Source organism: Zingiber officinale, chromosome 2B (assembly GCF_018446385.1).
Source record: "Zingiber officinale cultivar Zhangliang chromosome 2B, Zo_v1.1, whole genome shotgun sequence".
Classification (NCBI taxonomy): Eukaryota; Viridiplantae; Streptophyta; class Magnoliopsida; order Zingiberales; family Zingiberaceae; genus Zingiber; species Zingiber officinale.
Genome location: NC_055989.1, coordinates 103275405 through 103300920, shown reverse-complemented (window position 1 = coordinate 103300920; position 25516 = coordinate 103275405). Strand labels below are relative to the sequence as shown.

Below are 25516 nucleotides of genomic sequence, written 5' to 3'. Positions count from 1 at the left end.
TATTGCAAGAATAATTGAAGGGGATGGAATCCTTGAAAATGCAGCTACACTGTGGCCAATTGGAACATTGTAAGTTAAAATCAAGATCATACTATTACTATTATATAATATAAATAATGATACCATTCAAGATGGTAAAAGGTGAATACGCTCGCTCATAGCACCCCCGCCAACCCGTATCAGGACCAACACGGAAGAGGGATAATGTAGTGGATATATGGCGCTTAAGTACTTAGCAGATGAATATTTGATCATTTAAGTCGAATGTCTTTAGCTTCAGTGATAGTATTCAAAATCTTAAGCGTTAAGAGGAATAGAATCGTCAGTCAAACAAATACATATTTAAATCTTTTAGCGCATATACGTGTAGTTTCAAAATAAATAAACCTTTGTATATCGATATAGCATAGAGCTCAAATTTTAGTTTTTATTTGATTGTAGGCATATAAACTTTAGAAGGTAGATCTTTGAAAATTCTTGATGATTATTGCTCATACCCAACAATAGAAATCCTACAATGCATCCAAATGGCTCTTTTGTGTGTGCAAGACAAATGCGAAGATAGGCCAACAATGATAGAGTTGATGATGATGTTGGCTGATGAGAATCAACTTCTAACCCCACTAAAGTAACCTGTAATGGTGTCAACCTCAGCAGTGAAGGAGATTTAACTATAGAAGAAATGAGTCTCACTATGGCAAAAGGTGATTCGCTCGCCTTAAGTGCCCCCGTCAATCCATCTCTAGCTCAACACGGAGGAGATAAATCACAGGTGACTACTAGCCATTAGTACAAGTGGCCAAGTCATGGGAAAGGGCATGCTCGGGCACACCGAGTTTTAACCTAAGACCTCATGTGGCAACATCCCATGTCAACCACCACACCATCCCCGAGGGGACAGAAATGAGTCTCACTGTGACATATAGGCTGATGAGGTGAAATGAGTTCCTTTCTTATTGATCATACTTTGTGATATCAAAGTTCATAAAATTCAACTTTTACAAAAATCAACACGATCAGATAGAATATCGAGAATATTAATGATTGGCCAACATTTTCAATTATAGGTTTTTTTAATAATTTTGATGTTTTCTTATTCTGTAATTTTCAGTATCATCTTATCTGCTTTCTGTATTGACGATGGTTTGTTCAAGTGAAATGTTAATAGTTATTTTTTTCACATTAGGTGCAGATAGTAACCAACGAAGTCGTTTCAGGATTGCTTTATAGTAAACTTTACATACGGACTCTAATACTGCTAAATATTGATCAGATAAGAATGAAATACATATTTCATCGGCCTACAAGTGTGAAGCTCATTTCATTGGTAGTGAAATTTCCTTCGCTACTAGTTGATGTTATAGCAGGTTGCATAACCGGAGAAAATAATTGATCCTCACTGGTTAATATCGCCATCACTTCTGTCATTGTTGGCCTATCGTTACTATTATCTTGTACACATAGAAGACTCATTTGAATACAACGCAGAACTTCTTCTGTTGGATATGATTGATTTAAAGCATCATCAACAATCTCTAAAGATCTTTCTTCCCTCCAAAGTTTATTCACCTGTAATGTTGTAGGAAACATATTTTAAAATTTTAGATAGCACCATGTAGAAATGAAAGACTATGTATATTGAAACTAAAACTTACATATCCTAAAAGATTTAAGTTTGTATCAGTTTGACTAAATACTCTATTCTTCTTTCCGCTTATGATTTCTAGTACTATCATACCGAAGCTAAATACATCTGACTTGAGTGAAAAAACTCCACGTGATAAGTACTCAGGTGCCATGTAATCACTACAAAAACAATTAAAAGGACACGGTGAGAAAAATTGAGATAACTTAATATTTCTTTGTGATTTGTCCTCCAACCTTCACTTATATATTTAATCAAATCAAGTGAACTCAATTTAAAAGACTTACAATGTTCCAACAGGTCTTGTTGTTGCATCCTCAAGAGCATCATCTCCTTCAAATATCCTTGCAATGCCAAAATCTGAAATCTTTGGATTCATATCCTTGTTAAGGAGAATATTGCTGGGCTTAAGATCACGATGAATGACTCTCAATCTAGTCTTGATGCAAGTATAAAAGGCCTCGAGCGATCCCAATTATAATATCGAAACGTCTTTGCCAATTTAGCAATGAACTTTTAGCTTTATCTGGAGATTCAGATTTACAAGATCAAATAAATGTGTTGTGAGTAGTTTTTAACCATTTGTGAAGGTAATAAGAAACGTGAGACAATAGTCTGACCATAAATAAAGGCATCAAGGCTCTTATTTTCCATGTATTCGAGTATCATAAGACGCTCATCTCCTTCAATGCAGTAGCCTAGAAGACGAACCAAGTTTCTATGTTGTAACTTGGCTATCACGGAGAGTTCATTCAGGAACTCATTTGGGCCTCGAGAGGAGTATCTTGATAATTTTTTGACAGCAATTTTTTGTCCATCATCCAATTGACCCTGATAAAATGTATCATTTTCTTCAACTTTAAAGGTTTGAAAGGCTAGATCTTTATTTTCTTGATACTGAAAGTCGTCTTACCTTGTAAACAACACCAAATCCCCCTTCGCCAAGTTTATTTTCTTCGGAAAAATCATTTGTTGCACCTTTTATAGTATGCAAATCATATGAAGGAAGTACATCCAATGTGCTGATCGAACCTGGCACAAGGATCACGCTATGAATTAGTAAAATAATAATAATAATTATATATATATATATATATATATATATATATATATATATATATATATATATATATATAGTTTTGATACTGTGCGCGTCGCGCACAGTGCGCGACTGTCGCGCACAGTATCAACGTTTTTTTGTTTTTTTGTTTTATTTTTTTTATTTTTAAATTAAAAAATAATTAAAAAAATTTTTTATGATTTTATTTATAGGGTTCAGGCTTTGGGTATAGTGTTAAAGTTATTTTTTTTTTAAATTTTACCTATAGGATTTAGGCTTTCTAATTAGGTTATAGTGTTTGGTTTAAAAAAAAAATTAAAATAAAATTAATTTAAGTATTTATTGAGTATTGTAATATGTTTAGGGGATATATCTATATTAGTTTTGATACTGTGCGCGTCGCGCGACTGTGCGCGTCGCGCACAGTATCAACGTTTTTTTGTTTTTTTGTTTTATTTTTTTTATTTTTAAATTAAAAAATAATTAAAAAATTTTTTTATGATTTTATTTATAGGGTTCAGGCTTTGGGTATAGTGTTAAAGTTATTTTTTTTTTAAATTTTACCTATAGGGTTTAGGCTTTCTAATTAGGTTATAGTGTTTGGTTTAAAAAAAAAATTAAAATAAAATTAATTTAAGTATTTATTGAGTATTGTAATATGTTTAGGGGATATATCTATATATTAAATTTTAAATAAGGAAATATTGAATTTTTAAAATTCAAAAAACTAAAAAAAAATTAAAAAAAAAATAAAAAGCGCTGATATTGTGCGCGACGCGCACAGTCGTTTACTGTGCGCGTCGCGCACAATATCAAGACTCTATATATATATATATATATATATATATATATATATATATATATATATATATATATATTTTTTTTTTGTAGAAAGTTGAGAATTGATTGATTAATCTAAATAAATTTGACTCAATCCTTTTTAAATCCGAAGTAACTTTGAAAACTAACAGTACGGTGATATAAAACATTGTGCAAGACCTTTCTCCACATTTGGAAACTGCAATTGCAATCTGCGAGTCGATGCTCTGTTTCTCCTCCTTCTAACGAGTACACCTACACTGCACAGCAAAATAATTCCCAGAAACGCCGAAATGACTATCGCCCACACGAGCCTCTTCCAATTTGACGTTGTTGATGATTCTGCAGGAAAAGGAAAAGAAGGAAAATAGATGATTAAATATAATGTTACTCTGATCATCCAATTTCATGCATGCATAACTCAACTACCTACCTGGAAGCCGAATGTACAAATCGTCTCCTCCGTCGGTAAAACTTCTGAGATCCAACAGGTCACCGCGCCAAGTTATGCAGCCATAAGGCCCATTGATCACTGCATCCAAGCACGATTTCTTGCACGCATTCAGACTAATCTTGCCTCGTGAGGTTGCGTTCTCGGTGTCGGGCACCTTCACCTTCAGCTCCTTCGAAAACTGGTTCGACGAGCAATGCAAGGGTTCCTTCCTCGCGCATCCGTCGCTTTTGTTCTCAAACCCTTCCAAGCAACGACAGGAGATTGAGAGGTAGCCCCTACTGCAAACGCTGTTTCGGCCACAACTATTGTAGTAATCACAATCGTAGTCCGCATTAGACAACAAAGAATTCCACTGCCCCCCTCCAAAAACCAAAATCTGGCTCTTTCCGTTTTCGTCCACTACCAACCGCAATAACCCTGGAGATCGAGTCTGATATTCATTGATGTAGTAGATCTCATTCTGGTTGGACACGTATGTGAAATTTACGTACACTGCGATGCTGTCCCCCAGCATTGGAAGGCCGACGAACCATTGCCCGTTCCATGGCCCAATGCGGTCGAATTTGACGGATCCATTCGCATTAAGCATGAAAAAATCCGGAACATTATACGTCTCCAGCCTGAGGATGTACTTGCCCGGAGAAGGGTCCGTGGCATTCATCCATGACACGAGCTGCCACGGAGTGTTGGTCCGGAAGTCGAATCCCATTTTCATGCCAGGGAGTAGAGTGTCACACCCATGGTCGAAGCTCTGCCATAGAATTCTGTTAGAGTTGCCGGCAGTCAGCACGAGGTTTCCTGAGTCTAAAAGCTGCAAGCGTGCGGAATTGAGTTCTGCGGATGTTCCCGTGGACCAAACCCGTGTTCCTTCCTCAAATAAGATTAGATTTCCATCGGAAGTCAGGTTCAAGGATGTCATGGATGTGTCGACAGACTTGTTCCTATTGGCGACCCATACTACTACTTTGCTTTCTCTCGGTGGGAGATTATAGTACCAAATTCCTATGTATGCATTCGTAGAATCGTTAATTGGATTGAAGAAGCCCAGTTGGAACACGCCTCCTGCGGAGATCAATGTCTGGTTATGGATAAGTGAGCGATTAACCGTCATTATATCTCCTGCAACAAAGTAGATAAATAAATAGATGAATAAAATCCTTTTAATGCCATCATAAACACAACTTATGCTATAAATGGATATCAAATTGTGCTACAATTTCTCCTATTAAACAGGACTATCTATCAAGTTTCCAAATAGGTGAAGTACACTTATTTCAGGGCAACAAATATTGTGTTAACTAACCTCCGGTTAAGATTGGCGAAACAAGGTTGATAAGTTTGAGTTGGTTTGAGTTGAATTTTGATGTTTAATTTATATGTTGTTTACGACGATGAAATGACAAGTAGAAGAAAAATTCATTGAAGAGAGAACTTAATTATCGTTGCAATTGACTTCAGGTCAAGTTAACGAAGATTAATTTGGTGAGTAGAACGTGAAATCAAGTAGGCCTAAATTAATCAAATATTTAATAGTAAAAAAAATCCCAAACAAGTGGCAGTCGTAAGTTCAATAGTGAGTTGGTAAAAGAGAAGTTCAAGTGAGTTATGATTAATTGAATACTTGATAATAAGTTTAACTAGGAGTCGGCAAAAGAGAAGTCCAAGTGGATTACAATTAATCGCACACTTGACAAGTGAAAGTTTAACAAAGAGTTGCATAAGATGTAAAGTCTAAGTGAATCAAGGTTGATCAGACATTTAGCAATAAGAGAATCTCAATAAATGAAATTGATTAGATATTAAGTTCGAGACAAAAAGTTTTAGCAGGTCAATGTTGGTCAGATGTTAGCTAGGCAATGGTAAAGTTCTAATAGGTCAAGATTGACAGGATGCTAGACAACGGTGAAATCTCGATGGGTCAAGTTGATCGAATACTAGGCAAATGAAGTCCTGACAAGTCCATATTGATTGAATGTCAAGTAAAGAAAGTCTTGATAGAATAATATCAATCAGATACTAGAAAGACAATAATTCAACCTTATTAAGACAAAAAAAGGTATCAATTGACTGATAAACTCCTAAATTTTGAATTCAAAATTTGATAAGGTTTAAGTGGGTTTACGTATCAGTCAACTAATAGAGGACTCGACTGATAACATTGTTGCAACAAATAAATTATTTGGAACCTAATTGATCAACTTGATTAATTTGGATCCATCGATTGATGAGCAATAGTTGACTGTTGGTACTGCTGCACTGAATAAAAGATTTCTAACTAGAGTTGGAAACTTGATTAATATAACAACAATTGATTGATGAACAATAACAGTCAACTAATGTCGGTCAAAATTGAGTTGGAATGAGTCATTCTACAAAGGTAATGTTCGAATTCAATGGGTTTTAAGAGTCAACTGTTAGACGAAAATCGATCTCAATCTGAATATTATAAGGGATTCATGAAGAATTTTAGTGCTAGTTTTTAGAGACTTTGAAAAAGTGTTATTCGATTTCAGATCTTCAAAGACAATCTAAAGCAACCAACAATGATCCAAACAAAGATTCATTATTGTAAATCATTTCATTTGCATTGTTTATAATTTCTATTGTATCTTTATTTTTATTTGTGTTGCTTGTCCAAGAATAGCTTATAAGAGATTTCTCCTCTTCCTATGCTAAGGAGAAAGTTAGTGGAGCATCATTAGGACTTGATCGTGGAGCAGGAACCGGAAGTTCCGAACCACATAAAATTGATTTGTCTCCATCTATTTGTTCGGTTGTATATTTGATCTATATCTTTTATTATATATAATTCTTTGTAGATGAGCACAAAATTAACAATCGATGAGAACTTCGAATTACTATTCAGTGACATTATCTATCCTAACAGACAAACGAGTCCTAACAACTACACGCTTCCGTGGCCATATGTCTTTTATAAGTCTAAAATCTTTATTCATTAGGTTGATTTTGAAATAACAGATATTAAAGTATTACTTTATGAGTTTATGATAAACTTTTCATAGATCCTGAGGCTTCGACGCTGCCAAATAAACAAATAGACAAAAATCTTACGATTTTATAATATAATTTAATTCTGGACTAAGATTTCTTTCTTAAACATACCAGATGATGCAAATCGGCTAAGTAGAAAGAACGTCTCTGCTAGCACTATTGCCAAGAATTGTAGGAGAAAGAGCTGCATCCGCGCCATAGAACTTTAGGGGATTTGCGTTGCCCGCACCTGCAATTTGTTGTTGTGTTCTTTGCGCCGAGTTGCTGCAAGCTAAGATATAACATTTAACAATTTTAGAAGATGATGGTACAGCCGGAAGTCTCTAGTCAACTGATTTGGAATACGTCAAAGGCGCGTGTGGTTGTAGATTGTCATGCTACTTCCACGATTTGTCAACACAATATAAAACGAAACAACAGGGAATCACCGGACATCTCTTTCAGTTAATTAAGCCCATTTATATTATATGGGAAGTGATAGCTTATGTTCCAAAACTTTATATTATTTTCTACTATTTCTTTATATCAATTGCAGTAAATGCAAAGCCGTTTCAACAATTCATCGTGTCTCAGTCAAGAAAAGGGAAGTCTTGACGTACCACCACACCATCCTATATAATTAATACTATTAATATACATTTTAATTATAATTTTAAAAAAATTATAAATCAAATTTAACTTCGATGATCAAGAAAAGTCTTAACGTAACGATAAAAGTTCTATTGTATACAATAACAGATTCAGGATTTCAAACATAGAGGGACGATTGCAATTTTAACGTTGCTATTTTTTTTTAAACGGTTAATAAACTATATATAATTAAAATAAATATATTTTTAAATTATCAACATAACGTATTATTTTACTAAACTTAATGTCAACAATTTAACAATAACATAATTAAATTATTTAGCATCATTCATCACACAATTCTTTAAAAAAAAACTAATTTAACATAAATTATTAACATTCACAAATCACAATTAACTAACAACTAATAAAAAAACTAATTACATATTCAAAATTTATAAAAAATTAAATTACAAATTATCCAACAATCAAATATATAAAATCTAAATTTTTAATTATCCAACAATCAAATATATATATATATATATATATATATATATATATATATATATATATATATATATATATATAGAAACAAATTAAATATTTAAATAATCAAAATTTTCAATTGTTAATAATATAAATCAATAATTATTAATAAATCATACATTGTAATTAGTAAACAATTATAAAATAAAATAAAATAAAATAAAACCAAACCCACTTACCTGAAGGCTGAACCTGCGGCAAAGCGTGTGGCCGGCAGGGGAGCTCCCTGCGACGGCACAATAGCGGATTCTACCATGTTGGATGTGGTCTCTGTTCCGCCTACCACCATGTCCTGCCAAATTATAAGATTTCACATAAACGTAAGAAACTCGAAATCAAATTTAGTGAAGTCACTTGATTCTTCAAATCAAACTGTAAACTAGAAATAATCTTCTTCTTCTACTTCTGATTTTTTTTGTTTTTGTTTTTGAGCATGAATGGAGCAGAACAGTGACATTTACCATGAGCAGAGCTTTGACGTTAGTCATGGTGAAGGGTGTATTCCCGTCGCAGCCTTCCTTCTCCAGCCTCAGCATGAACTCCAAGAAGTCTTTTCCTTCGCCTACGCTGCCGCCTTCTTTCTTCTCATCTCGATGATATCTTCGAAGATGCGGTCGAATCGGTGCAGGAACACGCCCATGCGGCGCTGGATCCTTTGCAGATCCATCTACGCCACCGCCGGGAAGAAGTTCGACACGTTGGGCCTCCCCAGTAGCTCAGTGATCTCCGCCACCACCTCCAGGAACTCCTTCCCCACCGCGCTCCTCATCTTCTCGTCGGCGCCCTCCAGCGTGGCGCCCCACAGCATCCCCGTCACCATGTTCTGTTTTTTTTTTCTCCGGCGGCTGTGAAGTGCGAAGAGTTTCTTACTGCCCCCAATTTTTTTTCTCGTTCCGCTGGCAAGGGGGGCGACCGCCGACGCTACCCCCGGTGGATGATCTGCCTCTGATTGTATAATCTAGAAGTAACAGATTTGAATAACAAATATATTCACTGGCCTTGTTATTAATTTTAACTTCGATAACTTATTGATCAAATTTATTTATCTAAAAGTATTTAGCTATTAAACTTCAATGCTGAATTATTAAAATAAAATGGACATAATAACTTATGGTAAGGACAATAATAAGAGCGTAAAAAAAGATAACGAAGAAGAAAAAAAATAAAAGGAAAAACAAATTTGAAAAGAAATAATGGTGTAATATTACATATGCTTTTAACTTTTTAAAGTATTTTTATAAAAAAATCAATTACTGATAAATATAACTAATAAATATTTTTAATTTATCAATTAAAATTAATTTTAATCAATAAATAAAATTTTTATCAATAAAAAATAAAAAATTAAGTATTAAATTTTAATAAAAATAAAAATAAATTACCAAATAAATCTAATAGTAAAAAATTAAAATTATTAATCAAATCTAGTAAAAAAAATGATCAAAGTTAACTTTAATATATAAAAAATTTAAAATTATTGGTCAAATATAAAAAATTAAAATTATTGACCAAATTTAATTTAGTTAGTAAAAAAATAAAATTACCGATAAAAAATTATCTTAACAAAATTTCATTTTAATCATAATTTTAAATATTTAATATCCAAACTCATCTATTGTAAACTAATATTCATATTTGATTTAATATATATATTTGGTGGGTCTCAATATAATAAAGAGTCTCACGCATAGACTTTAATGATCTATACCTTGAGCCAAACTTGAGTAAAAAATAATTAAGTTTACCCAACAGCCCCTCAGAGCATGTCCCCTTATCACTAATTCTTTAAATTAAGTTGTTTGGTAAATTTATTGAAAAATAAGAAAAAGATAAAATATGAAAAACATGTGCTAATCATGTATTATTATTATTATTTAGCAAATATAAAGTTTAGTATTTTCTTTTGTTTTTGGAAACTAAGATTCAGTATTTATATATCAAACCTTAAATCACTTATTGAAACAAGATCTGAGTCTAGAATTATCAAGCAAATTAATCTCTTTATACCACTTGATACAGAAGTAACAAGTTAATCTGGAATCATCAATCGTCAGATGGGTAGAAGTGGAGAGCAGAACAGTCCAATCCTTCCAAGCTCCAAGAAGATTACATTCTTCATTTGGCTAATGATTAATGGACTTAAGACTAAATAAAAGACTTCTTGGATAGTGAATGGCAATACCTGACCCTAATAACTCATTAGTGGTGAGTTAATTAAGCAATACAATACTTATGATGAATGGTGTCAGGCATATGGACTCCGTGAAACAAGATATATAGCTTTCAATGTGGTTGAGAAGGAGCTTTCAATGTGGTTGAGAAGAATGTGATTGAGCCTAGTGATCCTATCCGAAAACTGAGTCAAATGGACCGTCAGATGAGGTAGATGGAATGTTGATCGAATTGCGACGTTCCAGAGGGGGATATGTTGAGATGACTTTTATGTTGATCAAGTCTTTAGAAGTTCTCTAGTCAATGCTACCTGCAGCCAACGACTGGGTCGCCCCGGTCCCTGGTACCTCGATACTCAAAGCAGATCCAACGAATATATAAGTAACAAGCTAAGACATAAAATAATGAAATACGTATAAAATATGAGCGGAGAACGTACTCTGGCCTAGGGGGCACCCTCGGATGGAACGCTGCTCGAGTTGTTATGACCCGGAAGAGCAGATGACTTTGAGCAGGCTAACCGTGGGGTGAGGTGGGTGGAACCAGATGCGACCTCGACACGCAGGTCGAGATAAGACATCAGCACGCAGGCTGGGATAAGATATTGGCAAATAGGTCGGGATATTACTTTGACACGTAGACCGAGATAGGACACTGGCACACAGATCAGGATAGGACATCGACACGCAAGAAGGAATAGGATCTCAGTACGTAGACCGGACTATAACAACAACCCGAAGGCTAGACACAAAGCACACAATCCAAAATACAACCGCGGCACATAGACAGGACACAATGATGATGACACATAGATCGGGATTCAACCACAACTCGAAGGCCAAAACATAGTAGTGATGTGCACTATGGTTGTAGCTCAGGATACGATACACAACTAGATCGGCACAGGGGTTGGCATACAACAGCGACACAGAATTGGAACCGAGGCGGAGTCAGCACATGGACTGCCGGTGTGTGGTGGTTGCCGGCTAGGAAGGCTGCGACAAGTGGAGGTGGCTGGCGAAGGAGCTACTGTGTGTGGAGACTGCCGACCAGGAAGGTTGCGGCAAGTGGAGGTGGCCGGCGAAGGGCTGTTGTTCATGGAGACTGCCGACAATCGGTGTGTGGTGGCTGCCGGCCAGGAAGGCTGTGACAAGTGGAGGTGGCCGACGAAGGGGCTGCTGTGCATGGAGACTGCCAGCAAAGGGGGGGGGGGGAGAGATGGCAGTGGGAAGCGACACGAGGGGAAGCGACTCCCGGGTGACGTTGGTGGTCAGCGTGAAGAAGGGAGGAGGTGGCGACCGGAGTGCTTGTCGGCTGGAGGAGAGGGAGAGCAGAGGAGGGGAGTGGTCGACATCGGCGAAGAAAGGAGCGTGAAAGGGAGAGGAAGGTTGTGGCCGGCGTCGCGAGGAGGAGGAGGAAGAGGAAGGCAGTGGCCGGCGTCGCGAGGAGAAAGTGGAAGAGGAAGAGGAAGAGGAAGGCTGTGGCCGGCGTCGCAAGGCGAAAGAGAAAGAGGAAGGCTGTGGCCGACGTCGGGAGGAGGAGGAGGAAGAGGAAGGTTGTGGTCGGCGTCGCAGGTAGAAAGAGAAAGAGGAAGGCTGTGGCCGGCGTCGCGAGGAGGAGGAGAAGGAAGAGGAAGGAGGTGGTCGTCGCCGGCGACCGTTGCTCGAGGGTGCCGATGAGAGAGGAAGCTGCCATCCCCCCATTCCTCTTGGCGGCAGAGAAAAAACGAAGCCCCCTTTTTTTTCTCGTTGTGCGTCCAGTGCTCCCCTTAAAAGACCTAATTAGCAATTGACCACAATGCCCTCCCCCCTCCTCCTAATTTCTTCTCTGCCCTTCACCAATATCCACATCACAAGCCTCCCCCTCAAGTCTAGTCGAAGGAGGCGCAAGTCCGACTGACTAGACCTAGCCAAATGAAAAATAGAATTGCTACTGAATGCAGAGTCATATCGCGGGTCAGTCATATAACGTTGAACGAGCAACTGTAGCGATGCTGAGCTGAACAAGGGATGGAAAGCTTAGCAGACGACTGAGCGACAGTAAACCATGACCGAGAAAATGTCAACCAAGCGACAATAAATCGCTACCAGGCAATAGAGAGCATGATGGATGAGCAAAGCCGTGATAGCGACTGAGAAAAAATGTCGATCGAGTGACAGTAAATCGTGACCGGGCAATCGAACAATGGCGGCTAGGCAATAGGGTGAAACCCGAGCTGGTGGAATGACGACAAGTAAGGGGTTCCGAGGGCACGATCGAAAAAATGTCGACCGAGCAACAGTAAATCGCGATCGAAAAAAATGTCGACCGAGCGACGGTAAATCGCGACAGGACAATTGAATAATGCCGACCTAGCAATCGAAAAATGCTGACCTGGCAATCGAAAAATGTTGAGCGGGTCAAAAGACGATGCGCGAGCGATATCAAACGCACGACCGAGAAAATGTCGACCGAGCGACAGTAAGTCGCAACCGAACAATCGAATAATGCTGACCTGACAATCGAAAAATGCTGACTTGGCAATCGAAAAATGCTGACCTGGATCAAAAGATGCTGAACGGATCGAAAGATGATGGGCGAGCGGTATCAAACGCGCGGTCGAGAAAATGTTGACCGAGCGATAGTAAATCGCGACCAGGCAATCAAATAATGCTGACCTAACAATAGAAAAATGTTGACCTAGCAATCGAAAAATGCTGAGCAGGTCAAAAGATGATGGGTGAGAGGTATCAAACGCGCGATCGAGAAAATGTCGACCGAGCGACAGTAAATCGCGACGAGACAATCGAATAATGTTGACCCGACAATCAAAAAATGCTGACCTAGTAATAAAAAAATGCTAACCTGGCAATCAAAAAATGCTGAGTAGGTTGAAAGACATTGGGCGAGTAGTATCAAATGCGCGACCAAGAAAATGCCGACCGAGCGTCAATAAATCACTACCAGGTGATAGCGAGGAGCAAAACGCAAATGGTGAGTGTCGGGCAGAGCGACGGAGATAAGCCATGAAGTCCGTTGAAGCAGAGCCTGTAGCAATATGAGGGAGCACAACCTTTATCATACCTAATCGTGAAGTGGTGTCGATCGATTAAGGATTTAACTTGATCCCTTGACTCCGAAATGCCCGTGAAGTCGGGGAGAGGAATAGTGTCGATCCCTTAACCCCCAAATGTCCGCAGAGTCAAGGAGAAAATAATTTGAGCCCTGCAGTCAAAGGGAGTAAAGCCCATAGCCATATAAGGGAGCAGAGTCTGTAACAATAAAAGAAAGCAGAGCACCGTGGGTGAAGGGAGCAAGACCTGTAGACTTAAGAGGATGCAAAACAGGTGGAAGATGCAAAGCATATAATAGTAATAGAGTGAAGCGCCTATAACAGTAAGAGGATGCAAAGCCTCATGGTGAAGGGTGCAGAGTCTATAACACACCTGATTGGGGAGCTGGGCCCCTAATCCCTAATCAGAGAGTAAAGCCCCTAGCCTGTAATCAAACAGCAAGACCCCTAAATCCTGATCGGGAAGCTGTATTGCAAGTCACTGATCGGGAGACTGTGTCCCTAGTGTCTGATCGGAGAGCAGTGCCCCTAATGTCTGATCGAGGAGCTGGGCCCCTAGTGTCTGATCGAAGATCTAGGGCTCTAGTATTTGATCAAGGAACTAGGATCTTACTCTCTTATCAGGGAGCTATAGTAGATCCTATAACCGTAAAAAGGGAGCAGAGCCCATAACGTACTTGATTGAGGAGCCGTGCCAACCGACTGAGGTTTTGGCTCGATCCCTTAACTCCTGAATACCCGTGGAGTCAGGGAAAAAATATAATAGGAAAACTAACCTGTCAACCAGCTGAAGCTCCAACTTAATCCCTCGACTCCCGAATACTCGTGGATCGAGGAGAGAAGATAATAAGTTCGTAGAAATCCTCTAGGACTGCGATAATGGCGGAGAAGCTCCCGACGTCGTCCGTCTTTACATTCCAGAATAGGCCAAGAAGATTCCCACATACGTCGCCAAATTAATCCTTCCGGAATCTGAGCCGGATGAAGTGCCGTTGGTGTTGACGGAGGAGAGACTGTGATGCTGCGATCGTGCGGGCTTTGGCGAATAGACCCCCACATGGCCATGAAGGACTACTGGTGTCACGCCCCCAGAGGAGTCCTTGCCAGACAAAAATCCGACAGCATCTCCCCTGTCCCGGTGACAATATGAAGCATACATATATACATCACAATATATATACCTAAACAATGTATTCATCAGCCCACACGGCTGGAACATACATAAAATAGAAATAATATAACCACGAAATGTATCAAATTTATATATATCTGTCATAGTTTTCGTAAACTACAATTACTATACAGATAAACGATATCTGTAACAAAATTTCAAAATGTAAATACAGCGAAACAAAAGTAAAACAAACCAGAAAATCAGCACGTCGAGATCTCTGAGCAACTCTATGGAAGTCCAAAATCAACTATAATATCAAAAGGATCCCCGTGCCTGCAAAACTAAAGGCCAAGGAATGTAGAAAGTTAGCCAAATGGCTAAGTGGATACTCAAGAAAGATGTGCATGAATTTAATCTTATTGAAGAAGTCAAGGAAGTAGAATAAATCACAATCTTTCGTTACAACTTTAGGATTATTCTTAAAGTTCTACATTTATACATATATATGTATCATCATTTTCTCATTATCTATAATCAGGTAAGATTTTTTATATTAGAGTTTAGGATCTTCACCTTATCATCATTTGCCATCGTTAATAAAATCAATTCTTCAATCTTATTATTTAATCACTCGGTTATAAGTTATCATGGTAATATCAACATGTATATCAATAGTTTGAATCTGATAAATCAACTAAAAAGTGAATCACCGGAGCCAATATCATTAGAGTATAATATCATATGGATAGGCTAAATGCCTCCTCAGAGTATAAAACTGTCGCATACGTCATCTGACGTACGGGCTATCAACTCTCACCGGTGGAAGACATAATAAACACTGATCCAGGGCTACATCATGCCACCACGCCTCGGGTGCACGGTCAGGTACTCTGGACCGTGGGCCGCCGTGCTACCACAATAACATGTGGGTGGTCCAGTACTCTAGTATAAAGCTCTGGTACAAAGCTAAGCTCATGGTCTCCACTTTTTAATATTCTTCATTTACCATCTTTCTTATTTCACTTTAAGGATTTAATTTCATTTTATCAATTTATTATAATTATTCTCTTTTCATAACAAATGGTCAATCAAGGTAATATTTTCGTATCAAGTCTGTTAATTTATCATTATAGGGTTCACAGATAAAAAACTACAAGTATCAACATATAGAGTATCAAAAGCATGAGGTATGAAAGGTCAAGCAAGTCAAAAAGACAAGGTATCAACAGAAGAGTAATTCAAAATATTTCTTTAATTTTTAAAAACAACCCTTCCCATATCAATCCCAATATGAACCCACATATGAATTAGAAATAATATCACTTATTTACCCTCCAATGATTTTAATATTTTAACCCATTTCGCTATTTATAATATCAGTTTAATCCCCATTTTGAAAACAATGATACAACATATACATAATACAATTTATATATTTATTCATGCACAAGGAAATATACAAGAGTAGATGTATCCACCTTATATACAGCAAAATCTGCGGGTGTCGGCAGGTCACCGCGCTCCACTCGAGCTCGTATCTACAAAATATCATAACTCAAATAATTAAAATGATAATAAACTCATGACACAAAATCTGAACATGATCCACGACTCGACGCCATTAGATCATTATTTTTTATCTCACTATCTCGTTCCACTTCACATTCCTAAATGAAATATCTGTTCTAATCTAAATAACCTTCCTAACTACCCATCAATTAACCCAAAGCATAAAGTATACCTCGCAACTTCCTTTGAAGCTACGCCTATTGCTGGAAAATGGGACAAATCAAGGAAAAGGGTTGATGTTGACTCAATCTTGTGCTGTAACAAGGGAAGAGAAACTGTTGTTGCTGGAACCCTAAGAGAATGATAAGAAAGTGCCGAAGACAATGAAAGAAACGGAAGGAAAACCTTTTCCTTGTTGCTAGGGGCGTCAGCTAGCTTCAGAAGAGGCTCCGGTGGCTGGGATTTGCTAGAAAACAACCAAAGAAGGGGGAAAGGGTTGTTGTACTTGTTTTCTGGAAGAGCACAACAGCGAGGGTTGCTTTTCCCCTTTCTACTGGCGGTTTCGATGAGCTCTAGTGAGCTTCGATGGTTGCTTCCAAGAAATCGAGACAGCAAGGGAGAGGAAATGTGGTTGTTGGCTTGAAAGGGCCAACAACTTGAAGCTGCTGTTGTTAGAGAAAGAGGCGAAGAAGAAGAGAAGAAAGGAGGAAGAAGAGTAGCAAGTTACGGTGGGGAAGAGGAGAAAAGAAAGGGAGAAAAAGTATGGGTGCACGTGTGTGGATATGGTAGTGGCAGTGGGATTTTTTTATTTTTATTATTATTATTTTCATTTCATTTTTTTTTCTTTTTCCATACTTAACAACTGGGCCTGAACCGGCGTCACTAGAACTCTGCGCACACTCAGACAAGCACACAGAACGTTAGAGACCAAGAACCAGAGAAAAAGTCCCCGAAGTAGGTCCTCCGATGCTCTAATAAGGTACTTTTTCCCCAGAAGAATAGTGTGCAAGGGAAGAAGAAAAGTAGACAAATGTACGAGTGAGCGTACCTATGCAAGGGAGAGAATGTCCCTTTTTATATGACAGTGCGTACCTTCTAGAGACTGACCCCTGTCAGAGGGTGTCGGGTGTCAGGACTTGTTGGGTGGTGGAGAACATGTGACCCTCTCCTATAGACTGGAGGAAGGTTCTTCTTGCAGGTGACTCCAACCGCTAGAATATTCCCTGACATGCAGCAGGTATTCTCTGATAGGTGGTTGATTCCCTGACCTGCTGTCGCGTAGTGCTTACTATCTTGCCCGGGTATGGTTGAGGCCGCGTTGGCCGATCTGCTACGTGCTAATGAACAGGTTGGACGGATTGGGGGGGGGGGGGGGGGGGGCAATCGGAGTCCCTCTCTACCAGTCTTTGTGATTCAGGCCTGATCGAGAATAACGAGTTTGCTTACGCGAGTTAGCTTGAGAAAACTTGACCAGTAAAGCCAGGTCGGGCTTTGCTCTGATCACCCGTCCTGCCGCAGACTTGATTTCCTGACCGTTAGATCTCGCCCTGGCTTTATACGTTGGATGGCCCCCCAGAGGTCCTACTCCGTATATTAATTGTCATGTCCCCTTGACTTCTGGCTGCCACATCCCCTTGACTTTTAACTGCCACGTCCCTTTGACTTTTGACTGTCATATCCTTTTGACTTTTGACTGCCACGTTTCCTTGACTTCTGACTGTCACATCCCCTTGACTTTTGATTACCATGTCCCCTTAACTTCCAATGACCGGACCCTACCATGATGCATTGTATCACCTAGCATTCATGTGGTTGAGAAGAACAAGTCAAAACCTTCAAAATATCAAATTTATAAATTGAAATAGAAAACATTAAAATTTACAGATCCTACTTTTTTTTATATTAATTTATAAATTTAAATTACAAAAAAATAGAGTTTAAAATAATTTAATATAAGTTTTAAAAATATCAAATTTCGCCCTTTTAGTTAGGTGATGAGACAAGTGGATATTAACTCACGTTTTTTTTTTTTTTTTTTAACTATACAGGATGATCAATTTTCCCTGTTGACGATGCATACATGTTGTTTTTTTACTAGACAAGATGATCAATTTACCATCCACCTTAAAGCTGTTGAAAAGGTGGAAATTGTTGATAGAACTGGGAGAACTCTATGAAACAGATCTAGCAGTAGATTCAGCTGGAAAATAACTTCCATGGCTCAGATGCAACATTTCCATAGGCTTCAGATTTATTCGATAGGCAAAGTATAAATGAAAAAAACCATCAATCTCCCGAATCAATCAGGCAAATTTCAAATACTTGAATAATTTAAAAAACAAAAAACAAATTATCAGTAAATGTCTTAATGCTTTAGTTGTTGGTAAGGTGCACCTTTATGTTGCCAATTTTCTTTGCATATTTCTTAATTTGTATTCACTAGTTAAGTGTTGCCAATTTTCTTCCATTCAATTCACTAGTCATATTAAATAACTCACTTAAGTTTTATCTCATATTCAATTCACTAGTCATGAAGACCGAGTAGGGACGGTAAGTGTTGCTGCTAGTAATTTCAGAAACACAAAAGAAGCTTCTTCATCTCGTCCATGTTTTCCCTCGCTTGCTCTTGCAATCTTATCTGCTGCTAGATCTATTCCATAGATTTCTGCAATTTTTATCTTCAGGCTCATTTATGATCACCTTTGATTGGTTTCAAAGTTTCACTCTGTGAAATAATGGTGTTAGAGTTAGGGCTGAGCAATCAGATCAAAATCGGATTGATTCAACCGAAACCGAACAAACTAAAATTTTTTCAACATAGCCAAACCGATTGAAGTGTCCATCAAAAATCATGCAAACTGAACCGAATTAATCAAACATTATATGGCTAATCTTGAGACACGGCCTTGTCTACACATGGAATAGCCATGTCTCCACGCGACATGGCCAAGCCATGTGACCTGCTGCAGTAATATTGGTTTATTCAGTTTAATTAAATTAGAAAATTTAAAATCGAATTATCCAAAATAATTGCTATTTTCTTTTAAAAAAATAAATTTCTAAAATAATCGAATTGGGCATTTAAATTAGGTCAGTTTAGTTAATTAATTTAGTTTAACTGAACTTTTACTCATCCCTAATTAGAAACGTTATGTATTTGTATAAATTTTTATACAGGGGACATAGAATAATATTCTGAGTAGCACCCAACAAGTAACCCTAGGTGATGGAAAGTCCTAGCTGCGGTTAGACATGTAAAAAACCTTAGGGGTGGTAACCCTAGGTCTTAGGGGGTGGTAACCCTAGGCTGTGGAAAACCCTAGGGGTGGTAACCCTAGGCCCTAAGGGTGGTAACCCTAGGTCTTAAGGGTGGTAACCCTAGACTATGGAAAATATTATGGAAGTGTGTGCTCTTAATCCTAATATAATAGCACTATGTTTGATATTTATTTTTAATTTATGGAATCAATAAACGATAAGTTGGAAATGGTATCACTTATAGTGTGTGTTGTTGATTATAGAAGGAAGCGTGTCCTAGAGATACTAGGTTGATAATGTCCCCATGGAAAATGTAAATTCTCATGAGAGGAGTAGGTGAGGACGCCTTCTGGAAGAAATGATTTATTAAAGAGAATTTAAATTAAAATATCTCTTATAAAAGAAGATTAAGATTAGATCTCTTTCCTTATTTGTAGATTAATTAAAATTATAGAAATTTCCTTTATCAACCATGAAGAGTTTTTAAAGAGAAATTTTATTTTTAAAACCAAAACAAATTAGGAAGTTTTAATTGTTGAATAAACGACCAATGTAGATTTAATTGGAAATTTTATTTTATTTTTCTCAATTAAAGGAAAATTGAGGAAATTTTATTGTAATTAAATTAATTATGCCTTAGAGACACAACCTCTATTATTTTCTCTCTTCTCTTCTTCCTCTGTGGTGGAAACTTTCTATTGCTTGGAGATCTTGTGGAGGCCGGATACTACTTGAAAGAAGAAGAAGAAGAAGGTAGAAGATCAAGAGGTTTTCTACAAGGTATAACTAGTAATTGTGGCGCACGCGGAGTGGCCGAGCCACGTGGTCCAGGCGCTCGGAGGGGTTCTGGGCGCCTGGAACAACCTATAAAAGCAGCTTCGACCAGGAGCTTCAGAACAACACAACGAACGACTTCCGCTTCTTCAAGCTGCTTAAAAGACGATCTGACAAAGTCGTAACTCGACTCCGACAATCGGAATATTTAAATTCTCTATTCTTAATTGTCGGTATATTTCTATTACTGCATTTAATCATTGTATTTGTAATTCTGCGAATTTATAGTGATTGTCCACTGAAGGCACTCTTACGTGCGGGCCTTGGAGTAGGAGTCACCACAGGCTCTGCACCAAGTAAAATCTTGGTATTTGCATTGTGTATTTTTATTTTTTGCTGCGTATTTACTTGAAATGAACGAAATAGCCACGAGCACTATCTACCCCCCCCTCTAGCGCTTTACGATCCTATAATTGGTACCAGAGCGGGGTCGCTCTAATCGGTACAACTACCGTTCGAGCTTTCTTATTCATCATTTTTTGTCCATTTTTGTTAAAAAATAAAACCTTACGCCTTTCATTTTTTCCCTCTAAAATTATTTTTGAAAAATTATTTTCATCTTTTCACCATTGATCGATATTAGTAAAATATTACATTTTCAAAAATTTGTAATAATATTTTCTTTATATTTTTAAATATTTTTTTATTAATATTTTTTTATTTTTTAAAATTAGTAAATTGCTATTTTTTCTCTCCCGCGCAATTAATCCCAGACCAAGTCTTGGAACATTTGTTATTGTATTATCTGTGTGCGAGGTTCTTAATCAATGGCCTACCAAGAAGGTTATAGCACAGCTCGCTCTCCTCTTTTCTCCAGCAAAGATTTTGGCTACTAGAAGGGCAGAATGAAGTATTACCTCCAAACCCAACTCGAGATGTGGATGATCGTCAAAACCGGCATCGAACTCTCACTTGATAGCGCTGGGAAACCAGTATCATGCGAGAACTGGGACACAAGTCTGATGAAGAAAGTAGAAGCCAACGCCAAGGCGACCTGCACTCTCCAATGTGGCTTAACAAAAGAGGAGCTAAACCGGGTCGACCCCTTCAAAAGTGCAAAAGAACTATGGGAGAAGCTGATCGAGCTACATGAAGGGACTTCCGACACAAAGGTAAGCAAACAAGACTTAATTTTGAATAAATTATATAACATAAAAATGCAGGAAGGTGAATCGGCGAGTCAGCTACACGCACGCATCCAAGACCTTCTCAACATCCTCCATGCAATCAGACAAAAGGTGGAAATCGCAACGTCATCAAGTATGCATTAAATGCATTTCCTAGGAATACCCTGTGGGTATTAATGGTAGATGCTTACAAGGTCTCTAAGGATCTTTCTTCAATTAGATTAGATGAATTATTCTCAGAGTTTGAATTACATGAGCAGACTAATGCATTATCGGGTGAGAAAGGTATTGCTTTGATTGCAGGTACAAGCAGAACGAGAGAACAAAAAATCAAGCGCCGAATTGAACCCGAGTCCGAAGATGAATTAGACTCAAAAGACGATGAAATTACCGTCGAACTTGTAAAACTGATATGAAAATATGCAAAAAGAAGAATGTGACTCAATCAAATACAAAGGTTAAGTCTGGAGTTACATGCTACAACTGCAACCAGAAGGGACACTACAAGTCGGAGTGTCCGAACCAGAAGCAAAAAAGAAATTAGGCCTTGAAAGCAACGTCGTTCGAATCCTCTGAAGATTCCGATGAAGAACACGAGCAAGCAAGCTTCCTTGCTCTACTAGTACAAGCATACGTTGCTGAAACAGAGTCCGAATCAGAAATCAAAGCCGAATCAAAAATCAAGTCTGAAAGAAGCCACGGATCCGTATCCATTTCCGAAGGGCCAAACAATGTTGTAAGTTCCCTAATTTTTGGTACTAAAATTGATGAATTACAAACTTTAGTTTCGTATTTATTAAGAAAGTTGGCCAAATCCAACATCCGGGTTAAGTCACTCCAAAGGAGGTAACATTCCTTAAGGAAGTGACTAACTCGAGTTCTTTGACTAAGAAAGTTAGGAAAGAGAATTTCAATTTAAAAACTCAAGCCAAAAAACTCAATGACTCATTAGAACAGTTCAATTTAAAAAAGAAGAGCAAGGAGCACATCGTATGATTTTCTTGCAACAAAAAAGGATATTATCGGAGTCAATGTCCCAAGGGAAAGAAATCGGTCAAGCCTAAAGGAGAAAGTACAAATCAAGGGGGAGCTTCCAAGGTAAAACCTAAGGTATCATTTATTGAGCCTATCCCTTTGAGTAATGATAAAAAGCATGCTAGTATTAATTTATATCATTTTAATACTATTTATCATGAAAATAAAAGACATGATAGAATTAAAGAAAAACATGTGGCTTATCATGCTAAAACAACTTAACCTAGGGCTAGGAAGGTAGATAAAAACTTAGGCAATAACTCTAAGAATTTTAGTTATAGGCCTAAAAAAAGAAATGCTCATAGGAATCAAGAAAAATCAAAATCTAAGGATTTATGGTTGGAAAACTAAGCCTTGAGGTCAAGGCTTGATAAATTAGAAAAGACCCTAAAGAAAATCAAAAGTATTTTTAAGGGTCAAAATGAGCATAACCTAGGTTTAGGAACACAAAAGTCATCCAATGGCCATAGAGGTTTGGGATACAAACCTAAGGCCAAGAAGGATGCTCCTTCTTATCATAGAGTTCCATACAGTTATGGAACAAATACTAGGTCTAAGAGTCAAGTCAAAGATACATGGGAAGTTATCCCTATAAGTATTTTTGCCAAGAAAAATATGACTAAGACTTCTAAGAAGTCCAAGAAAGTTACTAATAAGGTCACAAAGGAAGCAATCCCTAGAGTTAACCTTGAGAAAGTAACCAAGGCTTTTAAGAAGCCTAGAAAGGTCATTAGAAAGGTATCTAGGGAAGTTATCCCTAGTGAGTACCTAGAGCATCCAAAGAGCACCAATAAGTTTTGAGTTCCGAGGAGCATATTCTCTACACCCTAGATGAGTTTATAGTGGGTCAACTTTAAATGGGATGGGTGGTTAACCCAACCTTGATAAAGTTGACACTTGAAGGCATTTTCAAGATTTTTTTTTAACCTTTGAAAATGAAATGGATTATTGATTACTCTTTGGAAGAGTAAAATGTGTCAAACTTGAGGAATTGAACTTAATTTAAATTGGCACACTTGAGAAAAAAAAAGGAAATGCCAAGTTAGGTTTTGACATTTTCTTGAAGAAGATTGGGCAATCTAGGATCAATTTTAGGTTTAGCATTTATTTAAGGGAACTTAGATAGATAATCTAGGTATATTATTTATGCTAATTTTCCATGATTGATTGCTCATCATATGCCATGACATCATATTTTTGGATTCATGCTTATTAAGAAAAATATAAAAATACCATGTCATGTCGTACATACATCATGTAGCAATAGTATATTTTCGTATGAAAATTATTCCTTTTGATGTATGCCATAAATCATCATACATTATTTTTAATTTCCTTGTGATTAAGGACAATGTCATTTACTAACAGGTGACATCCTAGGTGGATGTTCATAATTCAAAATGCCTAGATAAATATGCATGAACCCTTAGTTACGGCAAAATCAAAAACTACATCTCCCAAAGACTATAAGGTGGCTTGTATGTGTTTTAGTACACATTAAATACAAGTGAGATGCTAGGATGATGAACAAGAATCAAGATATTGATTTAGTGCATCTAGTCGAGTTTTGAATTCATCTAAACATATAGTTATGTGTACTCCAATCATTGGGAAAGCCAATGTACAAGTCATGTGCATTGAGCCCAAAGAACATGGTTGAAAATTGATTTTGAAAAATATTTTAAATATACTTTGGAAAACCTTAGTGAAGACTATCTTTTTAAAGTAATCATCATTGAAAAGTTAGACACAAACTTGGAAGAAACATTGAAGATTTTACAAGTTTTCAAGTTTGTGTTAATCTTTGAAAATAAGATACATTTTCTTATAAAATGATTTTTCCTTGATAGTATATACCCTCAATATGCCTACAATAATTTTTATGATTTTTAGGATTTTGTAGAATTTTTAGTACATTTCTGAATTTCGTTGAAATTGAATTTCAGGAAATCAGAGTCTCAATCGATCAGTTGATCGATTGGGATGTGTTTCCTGTGAGCAGTAGCTCACAGAATCGATCAGCCGATTGATCCATTCATGCCTGGATCAATCAGGCAATTGATTCAGAGGCAGTTTCTACGAACAGAACCTCTCTGAATCGATTAGTGAATCGATTGAGCAAGTGTCAATTGATTGAGTCCCAACTCAATCAATTAAAAAGGCTGATTTTGGCTGGAAAAGTCTGATTTTAGCACTTTAAGCCATTTTTAGCCCTTTTAACCATTCCTAACCACTTGAAACACATTTGTATACATTTAAGGGGAGTTTTCATGATAAAAACAAGGATGGATTGGTTAAGGAACACTAAATTGAAGTTTAGGGTGAGGTTGATTTTAATTTTTGAATCGTTTAAACCTCAAAACTTCTAATTTTGGGTTTCCTAAAGGTTTAGAGATTCTAAATCATTGTTGGTGCAATGATAGAAGTTTGAAGCATATTTTTAGGGGGAGCTACTCTTTAAAAACATGGAAATAGTTTCTGAAACCATTGAAGATGATAAATCCTTCATTTTGAAGAATGCTCAAGGTTGAGCATTGGAGAACAATGGAAGATTGGATATCTTCATTGTAGAAAAGGAGTATGCTCAAGGATGAACATTGAATATAATGAAGGGTATGAGACCTTCATTGTGAGTGTGAAGTTGGTTAATGATCAAGGGTGAACATTGAAGACAATGAAGGGTATGCCGCCTTCATTGTTATGTTGTGAACAACATGTGAGGTTGTGAACAACGTTGAGTAACTCTTCAGGGGGAGAGTTTTTGATATGTGTAAATAGGAGGAGAAATGTAGGGTTTAAGTTAGACCTTCATTATCCAAAGGGGGAGTTTACCCTCTAGGAAAGAGAGAGAATGAAGGAAACCTCATTCAAGCATTGGCATGAAGGAAAAGTTGAGGCTAGGGATTAGCCTAACTTAAAGGTATTGTCAAACATCAAAAAAGGGGAGATTGTTGGTGCAATATCCCCTGGGTCAGGTTGACTAGGTTGACTAAGTTTGAGTTGGCTCAAACTTGAGTCTTGATGTTTGGATTTCGATGTTTGATAATACATAGAGATTGCAGATGTAATCGTTCGATTGGGGAGATTGTTGATACAATTTTCCTCTAGTCAAGGGATGACCAGTTTGATGTGAAGAAGAGCCAAGTAGGTCAAGGTTGACTGAATACTTGACTGGAGAAGTCCTAACTAGAGGTTAGGCAAGGAAAAATTCTGATGAGTGAAGTCAGGTGAAAGTCCTAGTGAGTGAAGCTAGACAGTTGGAAAATCCTAGTGAGTGAAGCCAAGTGAAAGACCTAGTGAGTGAAG

The 25516-nt window shown here is 37.4% G+C and overlaps 1 protein-coding gene across 3 annotated transcripts; it reads right to left on the bottom strand.

Moving 5' to 3' along the window:
* Positions 1–1278: 1278 nt before the first annotated feature.
* On the bottom strand, positions 1279–16713 carry LOC122046595 (receptor-like serine/threonine-protein kinase SD1-7). 3 transcript variants are annotated; one of them, XM_042607373.1, is made up of 14 exons: positions 16362–16713; positions 16189–16271; positions 15926–15985; positions 14701–14788; positions 8571–9067; positions 8289–8401; positions 7102–7261; positions 3958–5097; positions 3705–3866; positions 2559–2677; positions 2266–2476; positions 1933–2171; positions 1656–1806; positions 1279–1569 (listed from the first exon to the last, which is right to left on the bottom strand). In XM_042607373.1, the coding sequence occupies exons 7-12, from the start codon at positions 7187–7189 to the stop codon at positions 2080–2082; spliced, it is 1812 nt and encodes a 603-aa protein (XP_042463307.1). In that variant the 5' UTR covers positions 7190–7261; positions 8289–8401; positions 8571–9067; positions 14701–14788; positions 15926–15985; positions 16189–16271; positions 16362–16713; the 3' UTR covers positions 1279–1569; positions 1656–1806; positions 1933–2079. The 3 variants fall into 3 exon arrangements, with proteins under 3 accessions (XP_042463307.1, XP_042463306.1, XP_042463308.1); XM_042607372.1 differs by lacking the exon at positions 14701–14788; XM_042607374.1 differs by lacking the exons at positions 7102–7261; positions 8289–8401; positions 8571–9067; positions 14701–14788.
* Positions 16714–25516: the final 8803 nt, after the last annotated feature.

What these genes read in the sequence shown, in the direction of transcription:
- LOC122046595 (XM_042607373.1), bottom strand. Translation starts at nt 7,189, where the DNA reads ATGGCGCGGATGCAGCTCTTTCTCCTACAATTCTTGGCAATAGTGCTA. An exon ending in TTTGTACATTCGGCTTCCAG is followed by an intron (nt 3,867 to 3,957) that starts GTAGGTAGTTGA and finishes CTTTTCCTGCAG; the next exon opens with AATCATCAACAACGTCAAAT. An exon ending in CCTTGATGCCTTTATTTATG is followed by an intron (nt 2,172 to 2,265) that starts GTCAGACTATTG and finishes CTGAATCTCCAG; the next exon opens with ATAAAGCTAAAAGTTCATTG.